General features: G+C 46.7%; 1 protein-coding gene across 2 annotated transcripts; it reads right to left on the bottom strand.

Moving 5' to 3' along the window:
• Positions 1 to 381: 381 nt before the first annotated feature.
• Rgcc (regulator of cell cycle) lies at positions 382 to 13,178 on the bottom strand. Of its 2 annotated transcripts, XM_090342078.1 has the most exons (5): positions 13,097 to 13,178; positions 12,468 to 12,653; positions 4,653 to 4,763; positions 2,316 to 2,378; positions 382 to 752 (listed from the first exon to the last, which is right to left on the bottom strand). In XM_090342078.1, exons 1-5 carry the CDS (start codon positions 13,140 to 13,142, stop codon positions 745 to 747), a joined length of 414 nt encoding a protein of 137 aa, XP_090198204.1. In that variant the 5' UTR covers positions 13,143 to 13,178; the 3' UTR covers positions 382 to 744. The 2 variants fall into 2 exon arrangements, with proteins under 2 accessions (XP_090198204.1, XP_090198205.1); XM_090342079.1 differs by lacking the exon at positions 2,316 to 2,378.
• Positions 13,179 to 14,329: the final 1,151 nt, after the last annotated feature.

The following is a 14,329-nucleotide window of genomic DNA, read 5'->3' as shown; positions in this document are numbered from 1 at the left end:
GATGAAGAGCATGAAGAAAGAAACTTCACTTCCAGAAGTGGAGGTGTAGCTCAAGTGGTAGAGCAAGCCTTGAGCAAAAAAGCCAAGTGAGAGTTCAAGTCCCTGAGTTCAAGCCCCAGTAGCAGCATATAAATTAAATAAATAAATAAAATAAGCCACTTCCATTAAAACCAATCCTCAAGTTCAGCTTTTCCATTGGCTATCTGCCAGCATCCCCCTCAAAATCACAGAGCTGGAAAGCTCACAGGAGATAATCTTACTGCACCCAGAACAGGAGGCTCCTTGCCAGGAGCTGAAGGCCTGATACTCCATCTTGAATATTACTGAACTAAAACTCAATGGGAGAGATAATCCAAAAAAAAGAGGCTTACAAAGCACAGACACAAGTTCAAATTTTATTTGCATACAAAAATATATTATAATGAGGATAGCATATTACTATTTCCAACTATGTATAATTAATTACAAATATTTTCATAGAAGCACTTTAAATTACAAGAGAGCTATGTTTTAAAGAAAAATACATTAGCATAGATCCTCTGTTCTAATATGCTGCAGTCAGGTAAACAAAGTCAGTTTCACTAAGTTGCCAAGAGATAAGCCCAAAGGCTGGTGGCAAGGTGAGCCTGAGAATGACCTTGTAGTATGTGACAGTCTTCTCCATCCCCTCTGGCAGCAGATTGTAGTAGGTGAATTTGCCAGGCCTTGGAGCTTTCTGGAGCTTCACTCAGAAGATGCTCCATTTTACATACCTGCAAAGAGGAGATAGGGGAGGTTAGTCACTCCAGAAGTTCACAATCCCTGCCCTTTACCAACCACATCACACGGCCTCAGACGTGTAGCAAAGCGCCCGACTTCCCACACACTGCGTGTCCATCTATTAACTTGAGTGACTGGCCTGTAATTCCATGAAGTAGGCAGACTTGTTACATGCCTCTAATACAAATCGTGCTGCAATTATAATTATCTGTCAAAACAGGCCTAGGTCTTCTGCTGTAGAGGACACAAAGGAGTTTGAGTTGAAGTTTAGACCTGTCTGAGAGACTTCTTAAGAAGTTCTCTCCCTCTCTCCCTCCTCTCCGCCTCCCCCCCCATCTCGATTTCACTATGAAGCCCTAGCTAGACTCAAACTTGTAATCCTTCTATCTCAGCTGGAAGTGGTGGAACTACAGGCAACTGTGACCTGAAAGAACACAGTGATTTTAAAACAGACATATGTGTGTGTGCCTGTGCTGGCACTGGGTGTTGTCCCTTAATTTTTTCACTCAAAGATGGCACTCTACCACTTGAGCCACAGCTCCACTTGGAGATTTTTTTTTCTGGTTAATTGGAGATAAGAATCTCATGAACTTTCCTGCCCTGACTGGCTGCAAACCACATTCCTCAGATCTCAGCCTCCTGAGTAGCTAGAATTACAGGTATGAGCCACCAGCACCCAATGAGACTTATTTTTAAGGGATCTAACTTTTTCAGATTTATGCCAATCCTTCTAGCAGAGACAGCCTAGAATACATCTTACAGAAAATTAACACTAAAATCTAAAATTAACCACTAAAAATCTAAGCGCTGGGACAGATTTCTGCAAAGCCCACCCTGTGATGCCCCACCACCATCGGTAGCATTTCTGACATTTCTCAGGGGCCTCATTTGGTGTGCCTGGTTCTGGCAATCTTGTCCTTTGGGACTAGAGTGTATACTTAGATTGTGTGCAGTCTTCCCTCTGTACTTCTACTGCAATTATGCCAGTCGTAGGGCTTGAATTCAGGGCCATTCACTTTTTCCACACATGGCTGGTGTTCTAACACTTGAACTAGACCTCCTGTTACCTACTGCAATTGTGATCTCATGTGTTCAGTTCCCAATCTTTGGGACTTCCCATTAGAAATCAAGTCTTGGTCACCGGGTGATAAGCTTCTTTCCTTGGCACTTGATTCTAAACTGGATCCTGGGCTAGAATCCTCTGGCCTGGTGGAGAAATGCTCTCCTATAATCAATAGGCTCACTTCGGCTCTGAGAAACCTGGCAAGCCATTTCCACGGCAAAGCACCAATCTTGCTCACTTTCCGTCTCTCAGACAGAACGTCATTGTTCGCTGGTGACCTGTTCTCACAGTTGGGAAAGGAGAAAGGTCTACTTTACTGCAAGCTTATCCTCTGAACTTCTTTCTGAGCCACCAGGGTCCTGTTTCTAAATTCAAGGCAGCCGCATGATGTAACTTCCTGCCTTACACAAGCTAAGAAACATTATAGCACTTTATCAAAGGTATTGCTCAGTTTTCTGTAGGATTTCTTTTTTGATACTAGGCATGTACTCACTTGCTAATGCTCTGTCAAGATCAGCAATAAAATCCTCTAGCTCCTTTGTGTCTCCTAATTTGGCTGTAAAAGAGGCAACAGAGAGAATTCAGTTTCCATATTAAAGACCATTGATGATCCACTACATTTTCTAGGGTTATGTAATTTCCAGGGTTATGGGATGGATTGTTTCCATTTTACATCTGTCATTTTCAGAGACTTTGATGATCTGTGTCTAAGCCAGACACGATTTACAATCAACTCAGACCTTCAGTGAGTCTTTCCCATTATCACTGCCCACTTCTATCTCTCAAACCTCCTTGACCTCATCTTAACCTGAAGCAGAATTTCCCCTCACTGTCTTAAAAGTTTGGGGAAGTGGGAGGAAGGAAATATTAAAAAGATACTTTTTGGTTGTTTAGCATGTGAGTTATCTGTTAAACATTCAGTAAGTGTGGCACTGTGTGGAATGGAATCTGAGTTCTATTGATTCTAGAGTGCGTGTGTGCCTGTGTGTGTGTGTGCATGTGTGAGTGTGTTGGTACAGGGACTTGAACTCAGGGCCTAAGTACTGTTTCTTAGCTTTTTTTCCCTTCAAGCCTGGAGCTCTACCACTTGATCTGCAGCTCCACTTCAGGCTTTTTGCTAGTTAATTGGAGATAAGAATCTCATGGCCTTTCCTGACGAGCCTGCTCTGACCTCAATCCTCAAATCTCAACCTCCTAGGATTATAGGCATGAATCATTGGCATCCAAAACAATATGGGTTCTAATTCCTGCCACCCTTGCCTTCTTGTCCTGAGTTTTTACTTGTGCCTTGGCCCAGGCAAGACTGTGACCCACGTGTCCCTCCAGCATGAATGAATGAACTACTACCACTCCTTATCCAAGTAGAACAGGGAAGATGACATAAGACTGCTGGTTCCCAACTAGCCTTGTCCTATCTAGGTGTCAGCAGAAGGCAGTACTAGATTTTATTCTCTTGACAGCCTCAGATATACCTTCCTGCATATTTTACTTTCACTGGTAAGGTCATCATTCCAGCTTTCCCTGAAATGCATCACTGAATATTTTTATACTCCCCTCTTGCCTTTATGGCCACAAATGGTGCATTGTTCTTAGCCTTTCAAGTCAATTTGCCAACTAGGGGATTTTTTTTTAACCCTCTTCTCAATTTCTACTCTCCAGAGTATCAGGTAGCAAATGTGGGGACTGTTAGAGCCCCTCTGTAGACGAATATCCTCAGTTGGACAGATCTATTACAGGCAGAGAGCTGGACCCGGGCCATATTCCTATGGCTGCCAATATTGCTGTGCTGTGAAGGGAATTTAAAACTTTTCTCTTAAAAAAAAAAAAAAAGAAAAGAGTTCTGTCCTAGAGCCAGATGGAGAAAAGTGATGGAATCTCCATGTTTCTTTTTGAGTTTGCTTCATTTTTATTGTATTTTGTAGGTTGACAAGCGTAACTTTCAAGGTTGGGGAGGGAGGAAATCTTTCTGTTTTAAAAAAGAAAGATTGTCCAATCTAATTGAACATTCAGCTCTCTAGCTGGTGACACTATTCTAGTTCCAAGCAAAGAAGGAACAGCTCCCGAATCTTTAAGCCCATTAACATCACAGAGGAGGCTGGTTAGAGCTAGTATTCTGAATCATATTGGATCACTGCTTCTCTCACGATGACCCCATTTAATCACATAGAAACATTGGTTTGCAATTTAAAAAAAGAATAATCCTCTCTTCTTCTTCAAAGCTGAACTGCAATTTTAAATTCTCAAGTCAACTAGTTTTAGGGGAGACTTTGAGAAGCATTATCACTTTTAGCAGTCTTGTGGGACAGGGGTTGTTTTGTTTATGGGTTGGTTGATTGATTGTCAGTTCTGAGACTTGAACTCTGGGCCTGGGTACTGTCCCTGAGCTCTTTAGCTCAAGGCTACTGTTCTACCACTACAGCAATCACCTCCAGTTTTCTGGTGGTTAATTGGAAATAAGAGTCTCGGGGCTTTTGTGCCCTGGCTGGCTTTGAACCACAATCCTCAGTTCTCAGCCTCCTGAGTAGCTGGATTACAGGCGTGAGCCACCAGTGCCTGGCAGCAGTCTTGCTTTTAGCACATGAGAGAGAACAGTGTGGTGAGCATGTGTAAATTTGTCTTAAATTTTCCCCGTAAATTCAGACTTTCAGTCCCCCAAATTATCTGATTTTTTTTTCACACTTACCAAAATCCTAAGAAATAAGCTGAGGTATTACCCTCCCCCACACCCTTGCATGTCTGGAAAAGCTTGGTTAGGGAGAAGAGGCAGAGGGAATGGAGAAAGGGAAGAGAATAAAGCAAAAAGACAGTCCAACTGGCAAAGCTAGCTTACCTTTTCGAGGAGGAGTGGCCATGGGGGAGTGGAGAGCTGGGGTGGAATCTGTAGGAGAATTCAGTTTTTCATCACTGAAGCTGAAACTGCTCCTATACAGGGAATCTGCACCTTTCAGGGAGAAACAGACTCATTAGAAATGATGTCCAGCAAACAGTAGATTGGCCTCTCTTTGAACTAGTCATAACTAGCAGTTCATCTCCAAAATAAGCAGAAGTTACAAATCGATAGTGAAGAAGACAGGTGCATTTCTAGCAATCAGACTTATTTCACCCAAAGGATCTGAGACAGACAGGTGTGCATGTATCCCTGTGAGTGTGTCTACAGACAAGTGCTTCCTTAAAGAAAGTCACTTCAACAACAACAAAAATAAATAAACAATGCCACAGGATTGTAAAACCAAACTTCCACCAAGGGTCACACCAAATATTTGGATGCTGGTGGGGGATAGTTGGTTTGAGCTGTTAGATATACAAACTTATCTTTCATGAAAAATGTTTCTCTTTCCCCTGAGCCCTCTAAAAGACAATATAAAGTTAGTCCCACCACTTCATAATTCTTCTCTGCTCCTGAGAACCTTCATCATAGAAATCCACAAGCTCCTACATTTCTTGGGACAAGCTAGAACCAAAGACAAAGCTTTGTGCTCCTGGTAGTACGTAGTATCACCCCGAAGCAGAGATTCTCTAGATCCTTCCAGTCTCATACCCCCAAAACACAAAGCAACAGCGAGGCAAGATCACAGAAACAGTACTAGCTACTAAAAAGCCAGAGGGGGGCTTTCTATTTCTATGTCCTCCTAAGTGACCTTGAACAAGAAATTATTTCCAAACCTCAGTTTACCCACTAATAAACTAGAAAAGTAGGCGAAATAATTTTTAAATTACTAACAGCCAAGTTTGGAGATTCATTTTTGTGTGTGTATGTGTGTACACACATGCACTCACACACATTGGTACTGGGGCTTAAACCCAGGGCCTGAATGCTTGTCCCTTAGCTTTTCAGAGGCTGGCACTCAACCACTTTAGCCACAGCTCCACGTCTGGCTTTATTTGCTAGCTACTTAATTAGAGCTATGAATCTCACAAACTTTCTTGTCCAGGCTGGCTTCAAACCGTGATCCTCAGATTTCAGTTTCCTGAGTAATTAGGATTATAGGAGTGAGCCACCTGTCAATTTTTTTTTTTACTTTCAGGCATGACTACCAGTGCTGAGGTGTTGAGATTCTGTGATTCTATTTTTCCTACTGAGGAGGAGGAAGCCAACTCACAGCTGGCCCAGCTGTGGGCTGGTGGCATAGAAAAGGCAGCACTCAAAGGGCTCAAAGGCAGAGCAAGCAACGGAAGCAGGATGTGGCCACAGAGTTTGCCTTCCTGGTTAAAACGAACACGAAGCCAGCCAGGCTGTAGCAGACAGGGGCTCTGGAAAGATCTTTAGTTGAGCAAGGGCACCTGGCCTAGCCTCCTTTCCTCCTTGGGGTTCCTGAACTTCAACTTAATTCCCTCCTGCTCAGGAGGAGGCAAAAAAACATCCTGCTTTTGTTACCCTAGCTCAAAATTAACTTGCTCAAGTTATAAAAATATATACCAAAATAAAAAGAAATCGAAGTTCTAGAAAGAAGATTCAAATATTGAGAGAATTACCTCATACCTATAAGGCTATTCCAGGCATGTCACTAGACCCGCTTTCTCCCTGCCTCCACCTGACCAAATGGCCCCATCTACCTGGTTCTTCTTGGCCTAAATAAGCCCATCTACTTTCCCAAACATGCCTATGAGATCCTCATAACCACCTTTTCTTCCCTCAAGAGACACATCCTAAAAGGGCAACTTTCAAGGTTTTGGATGATGAACATCTACTAAGACCCAAACACTATAATCTGACACCTATATTTTTTCCAATGCATTCTCCTATGGGACTAAGAGCTACACCATCAATGAAGGTGTAGACGCTTGCCTCATCCTTGATCATGCTCACGTCTGACCTTCTGGAGAAGCCTATGAAAAAGCAACACCTTGGGGGGTGGGGGGGAGGGTAATGGGTACCAAGACATGTGAAAGGGTATCAATGTATGTGAATTAATGCACCTTCTATCTGGCAAATATCATGTAACCCTTTTACTAATTACAATAAAAAAAAAAAAGAAAGAAAAAGCAACACCTGTCACCCAAGCACACTTGATAATGAAATACTTTTTGGTGTGGTCCTGAGTACTTCTCGGGACACTGGCACTCTGGAACTTGATTTTAGTTTGGAGGTTGAAGCCACCTCTTAAGGCCACCTATAGAGGAACATTACTCTTTGTCACTGTACAGCTACCAGGAGAACCACCACAAATGTAGCCTGAGGTAACTAAACTGTGGGAAGGAGAGAAGCTAAATTTTAGGGGCAAGAAAACTACAGGAGTCAGTTCATGAGATAGAAGGAAGGAGCATGAGGCCCTGGACAGGTATCCACGAGCATCACCTCACCACCTCCGCCGCCTCTGCTGCGCCACGCCCTCCCTCCCCCCCATCTAGAGCTGTAACTGGCAGATTGACTGGCCCAACGATCAGGGGCCTCCCTTCTGGTTTCTATCTCTCCCAGAACAGCTGGCACTTAGTAGTTACTCTCAACACCACACCTCATTCCACCCTGCACGCACTGCAGGCTTTTCCCATGAATTTTTACATCTAAAATAACATCCATGCTTTAGGGTAGGGGAAAGAACGCCTCACAATTTACTCACCTTCAAGGCAAGTAGACCAAATACTACTGAGTGTTCAAAGAAGGAACAACTCAACATGGAAAAGGCCATTGCCTAAGAGAATGGCAGGAAGAAAGGTATCTAGGAAGAATACAGAAGCTTGGGGCAACTAAGATGCTTGAGGAAAATTGTGGAGAAGAGCCACAGTCTTAGAAGATGGCCCTGGCTGGTGTTGGAGCCTTTAGAGCCATGAGCACCTTCTAAGTGTACTTTCCTCAAACTCAGAAAACAGTGACACAATTTGACTTTTACTTGACTGATAATCTCAGTGGCAAGTCAAACTACTAAAATGATTTGAAGCTGCCTTTTATTGCTAATGAACGCACATTATTTATACAATGAGGAGGGGAAAATTGTTACAGTTATCTATTTATACAAACCCACATGCACAGGCTCAGCAGCATAGTATGTGTTCACTCTCCTTCTCCCCCTACCCACTATACACACACACACATACACACACCACCATTCCACTGTTTCCATGTCTTTACATAGCCTAGGCGAATGGTGGGTTTGGAGACATCCAGTCTTCAACCACCATGCAGCAATGAGCTTCCTCTTTCCCTGACCAAGCCTGGACTTGCACCCTGTAGTAATAGCCTACACAGGCAATTCATGAACAAAAAAGAAACAAAGAGCAACCCTCAAACACCCAAACCAGACCACATTGGAGAGGGCATTCAACACCAAGGCTATGAGAAAGGTGATAGATTATAACCTAGGAGATGCTGATAACCAGGCAGGCCTGTGGTTACAATCATTTCATTCTCAAAGGTCTCCACAAAATGAACATCAGCAGACTCAGGAGAGAAAGGTCATCATCCAGAATAAAGAGAGGGGGGCGGGAGTGTGGCCTAGTGGTAGATTGCTTGCCTAGAATGCGCAAAGACCTGGGTTCCATTCCTCGGTACCACATACATAGAAAAGGCCAGAAGTGGCACTGTGGCTCAAGTGCTGGAACTCTAGCCTTGAGCAAAAGAAAATCTCAGGGGCAGTGTCCAGGCCCTGAGTTCAAGCCCCAGGAAATTTAATTTTCTCTTCAAAGGGACACAAGAATAAGCCCCCAACAGATTATCCCAAACCCTAAAATTGCTTTCTATGGACTTAAATCTCATACTAGGTGGATTACAATGTAAGGCCTGACTTTCTTTTCTTTCCACTCCCCTAGAACTCTTTCCTTGCCAAATGACATCCAGTGAAGCTGGTACTAGTGTACAGGAACTCAGAGCAGATGATCTGGGGATATGTCAAGCCTTAAAGCATCTACATCAGTCATCTCTGAAGCCTCATCTTGCAAGCATCCCAAGTCCCCACTAGAAACAACCTCTCCTGGTCCACTCAGTACCCTGAAGTCAGAATCTCACGGGACCATTTTAAGACATCATCAAACAAAATAATAGCCTATGAAATAAACAATCTTCTCACTTTTGTTATATCAACAAAACTTGAAAAAATTCAAGGTAAAAAAAAAAGAGGCTCATTTAGGTATGTTTTCTGAGTTTGGGGGGTTGGGAGGAAGGTAATTTAGGATTCGTACTGACATGTGCTACTCCACATGTCAGTAAAGCCACAGACTGAACCTTGCCCAGAGCTCCTATAAATATAGAACAATCCAACCCATTTCCAGCAAGCAAACTATAGTAATTAACTGAGAAAAAGAAAGCTCCAGATCTGTTTCCCTTTTCTCATAAGGAATGGCAGAGGCAAGGGGAGGTTTCTTCTTCTGCAAATCTGAATTCTAATAACCTCACCAAAGAAGGACCTACTAAAAAAAGAGCCCCTTTTGGAACCATCCTGTCCTTCTAGATACCTTGCCAGGCATCAGAGTAAGACCTGTAACTTACAGTCCTAACACCAGGGTATACTGAAGACTCCTCCTTGGTCTATCTCTCAGGCTTGAACAAGTTCAAGTTCTAGTCTTAGTGACTCCTAAGCCACCAAGAGTGCCAGTGGCTCACACCTGCAATCCTAGCTACTCAGAAGCTGAGATCTGAGGATCAAGGTTCAAAACCAGCCCAGGAAGGAAAGTTGATGAGATTCATACCTTCAATTCAAAAAGCCAGAAGGAGAACTGTGGCTCAAGCGATAGAAAGTGCCAGCCTTGAGTAACAATGCTCAGGGACAGTGTCCAGGACAGGAGGCTAAACCCCAGGACATATACAAAAAAAAAAAAAAGAAAGAAGGAAGAGGCAACAAGTCTAAATGAACATACTAGCTGATACTTGGAGTATAATAAGCAAAACTGTCATTAAAGACTTGAGGAAAATATTCTGTATTCTCACAATTTTGAAAATTATATATATATAATAAACTATATATTCTATCCCAAATATCTCCCCCAAATTGTTTCTCTGCTTCTTCTCTGCCTCAGTGCGTTCTCTCTGAGACCCTCTAAAACTTCTAGATTTGAAATTCCTCCCAGTGGAACTTGCCATCTGCTGAGCCTGGGTGTGGCCAGGCCGTACTCTAGCATGGCTAGAGTGGCTGTGGCTTAGAAAGGAGCTATTCTTTGCCATTGAGTTGCAGTGACAAAATGTTCCAGCTTTCTTTCCACGGGGGAAGAGAATTTGTATCTGATGAATAACTTGCTCCATGCCCCAGCAGAAGATATATTTAAGTTTAGCCACAGTTATAAAGACTTTGTGTGTGGGGGTGGGGGGTTGTGGGACTTGAACTCTGGGCCTGGGCGTTGTCCCTGAACTCTTCAGCTCAAGGCTACCGCCATACCCACCTTGAGCTACAGTGCCACTCCCTTTTTATTTTTTTAGTGCTCCTACTTGGGCTTGAACTCAGGGCCTAGGCACTGTTTCTTAGTTTTGTTTTTGTTTTTGTTTTTTTTTGCACAAGGCTGGCACTCTACCACTTGAGTCACAGTTCTACTTTCAGTTTTTTATGGTCGTCAATTGAAGATGACTTTCTGTCTAAGCTTCAAGCTACAATCTTCACATCTCAGCCTCAGCTAAAATTACAAGTATGAGCCACCAGTACCCAGCAGATACAGATATATATATATATGACTTCTCTTTGACAAGAAAAATGAATAACCAGATCATTACCAACAAATCCCAAAAGCTTTAAGTGGAAAATTTACTTTCTTCCACTCTCTTTTACCTCAAAAGTTACAGCCTGGTGTAACCCTGAGGTGGAGCTGCCAAGGACACTCAAACTAGAACTTAAGTTTCTGACTAAGATCCTAACCAGGGTGGCGAGGGCTTATGTGCTCTGTCAAATTCACATCTCACACTGCATCTCTGCCCAGCAACTGGGAAATACTCCGTACTGCAAAACAAGAGAATCACAGGAAAAGACACTACTTTTATTCCCAGAATTAGAGCAGCAAAGGTTGTGATGTTCATGCTTGTAAAGTCTCAAGAATAAATAGATCTTAAAATTCACTTTGAAAAACTAGGGCCAGGAGTGTGGCCTAGTGGTAGAGTGCTTGCCTAGCATGCATGAAGAACTGGGTTCGATTCCTTGGTAGAAAAGCCGGAAGTGGTGCTGTATGTCAAGTGGTAGAGCTCTAGCCTTAAGAAAGCCCAAGGACAGTGCTCAGGCCCTGAGCTTAAAAAAAAAAAAGCCCAGGACTGGCAAAAAAAAAAAAAAACCTCAGTAATATGAAAAAGTCACCAAATTTACTCTTTGACACACCTAAACTCATATCCATAACCATCCAGGACATCTGAGATCATGAATAAAACATGAGTGCTCCCTCTCTCTACAAAGAGAGTGTGAGGTGGGGTGAAAATAGTCACCAAAGTCGGGGCCTCACTGGTGGCTCACGCTGTAATCCTAGCTACTCAGGAGGCTGAGATCTGAGGATCAAGGATCCAACCCAGCCTAGGCAGAAACATTGCAGAGACACATCTTCAACCTGCAAAAAGCTGAAAGTAGCAGGAGGGCCTCTGAGTCATCTTCTTTCTGGTTCCCCCTTCAGCCTGGGTGACAGAGCTGATTGAATTTCACAAACCCTGTCTTAGCAATGTCCTTGCTGAGAGTCTTTCAGAACTGTATCCCATGGGGCAAAGTGGTTCATGCCTGTAATCCTAGCTACTCAGGAGGCTGAGGCCTGAGGATCGAGGTTTAAAGCCAGGTGGGGCACTAAAGAACCTGAGACTCATCTCCAATTAACCACTAGAAAATGGGAAGTGGGGCTTGGATCAGGGTAGGGCTATAGCCTTGAGCTGAAGAGCTCAGGGGCAGTGCCCAAGCTCAGAGTTCAAGCCCCATGACCCCCTCCAAACCCCCCCCCCAAAGAACTGTATCCATGGAGCAAGAAACTGTGGAATCTCCCTGCCAAATAAAAGCATGAGAAGTTATTTCAAAAATTCCAAGAACAGCAACTTATGAAATTTTTTCTGGTTTCACAAATATGTCAGTACACTCCTATGTCCCCGCATTGTCATCTCTTCCCTCCAGACCCATTCCTGTGGCCCTGGCTCCACATACTCTAAAAAGTGACAGCTGAGAGGGTGGGGCACCATTGCCTTTCACTTGTAATCCTAGCTACTTGGAAGGTAGAGATCTGAGGATCATGGTTCAAAGCTAGCCTGGGCAGGAAAGCTCTTGACTCTTACCTCCAAGTAACCAGCACAAGGTTGAAAGTGGAACTATGGACTCAAATGATAGAGTGTCAGTTTTGAGTGAAAAGTTCAGGGACAGTGTTCAGGCCAGTACAAGTATAGAAAAGAGGAAGGGAAGGGGAAGAGGATAGAGGATAGAGGATAGAGGAGGAGGAGGGGGAGAAGGAGGAGGAGAAGACGACGACGACATAAATATAGTAGTTGTTGTCATAGCTGAGAGGGGAGAGAAGAGAAAACTACAGTGCAGAAGACCAGCAGGTGACAGGTAAACCCATCCTACAAGAGCCACCGAAGCCTCCATCCTGGGCCCTGGGCCCCGCTGTCTTCCCTCCTGGAGGTTCCATTCTCCTACACGGGACGTGGAGCTTCAGATCTGCGTGCGTCCCCCTGGCCCAGGACTGGATTTACTGAGAGAGTAAACGGAGGCCCAGCGCCCTGAGGTGCGGTGGGGGGGGGGGGCAGGGGCGGTCCCAGGAGGACCTGGCTTACTCTCGGAGTCGCTGAAGCCGCTGCTGTCGCTGACGCTGGCGCTGCTGCGCCGCTTCATGCGCTCCAGATGCTCCTCGTAGTGGAAGTGGCGCTCGTGGAAGGGCGACGCGAAGTCTGCCAGCACCGCGTCGAACTCGCACAGGGCGTCGGTCAGGTCTGCGGCGGCCGCCGAGTCCAGGGCTGGGGCTGCGGGCAGCGCGATCGGGGTGGGGAGGTGGGGAGGGCCCGCCGGGACAGCCGGGTGACAGCCCCGCCGCTCCTTCTTCAGACCTCCCAGGCCAGTCTGGAGCTGGGCCCCCCCTCACCCGGCCGCGCCACGCCGGAGGCCCCCCGCTTTAAGACACGCCCGCGTTTCCGGGGCGCATTTTGGGTACTCGTGCCCGCGGCTAGGTAGTGGTCCCCTCGGCTGGGTCCTCGTGTCCTCCATTGGGTACGCGCTCACTGGGAGCGCACGCAGGCGGGGCGGCCGTGGGAAGGCTCCCCGTGAGGAGCCCGCGCTCCGGAGAGGACGTGCGAGTGGGTGGGGGTGGGGTGAGCGTCGTGCTCCCCCCACCTGGGGACGCCGCGGCTGGGGACCTCGGTCAAGAGGGGAGCGACCTAAACCCGGGACGCCGAGTCCCGGCACTCACCTGCGGCGGCGGCGGCCGCGCTGCCCTGCGTGGCTGGCGGCTTCATGGGGCGGCTCGGGGTCGGCGCGCAGCTGCGATCCTGCGGGGCGCCCGGCCGGAGCGCGTGCGGTGCTCTACCTGCCTCGAAGGCCCAGGTCCCCGCGGGGTCCTCCCCGCCGCTCCCTGCTCCTCCTCGCGGAGCGCGCACCGCTACCCCAGCCCGTGCGCCTGGCCTGGCCGTCGCGCCGCCGCCGCCCCGCCGTCTTATAGAGGTGGGCGGGCGGGGCGGGCGGGGCTGTCCCTGCCGACCTCGGGGACGCCCCTGTCCCCTGGCGCCGCCCTCGCCACGCGCCCGCCCGGGGAACCGCAGTGACGAATCGTCTCCGGAGCCCAGGTTACCGCCCCAAATATTTACCCGCCGCTTCCCCACGCACCCTGACAACCAGAGCCGGAGTGCCCACGTTGACTCTGGGACTGGAGTCTCTCCCGAGCTTCCCGCCTTCCGCCCCAGCCTCCCGACCCTCCGTTTCCCCGATTGCGAATATGCACAGACTTTGCGCAGGAGAAGGGACGGCGCGGGTGCGGCGCGGGCCTCGGGGTGTGCGCACTGGGGAGCTGCAGGCAAGGGACCAGTCAAGATGGGGGCGGGGGCGGGGGCGGAGAACGGCCCTCTGGTCACTGCTGGCCGGCAGGAAAGACGCTGGCCAAGGGCCACAGACGGCGATTTAAAGGTGAAGCCACAGGTGGCTCACGCCTGTAATTCTCCTGAGTAGTTCTCAGGAAATTGAGATGTGAGGATCACGGTTCAAAGCCAGCTCCGGCCAGAATGTCTGTGGGACTCTCATCTCCAACGAAACACCAATACGTACGCGAATAAGTGTGAAACGAGGGGCTAAGGCTGTACTCAGTGGTGGAGAACTTGCCTATCATGGGGGATGATGATGATGATGATGATGATGATGATGATGATGATGATGTAAAGTAAGTAAAATTGAAGTGAAGGCCCCGGAGTTTGGCCTAGTGGTAGAGTGCTTGCCTAGCATGCATGAAGACCCGGGTTGGATTCCTCAGAACCACATACACAGAAAAAGCTGGAAATGGTGCTGTGGCACAAGTGGAAGAGCTCTAGCCTTGAGAAAGCCCAGGGACAGTGCTCCGGCCCCCAGTGTTCAAGCACCAGAACTTACCCCCCCCCAAATTGAATTCAGTTGAAACTGAAATAAAATTGAATTCAGTTAAAACTGAATTGAATTA

This window comes from Megascapheus bottae, chromosome 11 (genome assembly GCF_031878675.1).
Source record: "Megascapheus bottae isolate mThoBot1 chromosome 11, mThoBot2.hap1, whole genome shotgun sequence".
NCBI classification, from domain to species: Eukaryota; Metazoa; Chordata; class Mammalia; order Rodentia; family Geomyidae; genus Megascapheus; species Megascapheus bottae.
Note: the sequence above shows the minus strand (reverse complement) of the source record. Positions and strands in the feature narration are given on the sequence as shown.

Excerpts from the sequence above, each read along its gene's own strand:
- Rgcc (XM_090342078.1), bottom strand. The coding sequence starts at position 13,142 with ATGAAGCCGCCAGCCACGCAGGGCAGCGCGGCCGCCGCCGCCGCAG. Across the intron at positions 4,764-12,467 it reads CGGCTTCAGCGACTCCGAGA|GTGCAGATTCCCTGTATAGG; the intron begins GTAAGCCAGGTC and ends TCTCCCTGAAAG. Across the intron at positions 2,379-4,652 it reads GGCCACTCCTCCTCGAAAAG|CCAAATTAGGAGACACAAAG; the intron begins GTAAGCTAGCTT and ends CCTCTTTTACAG.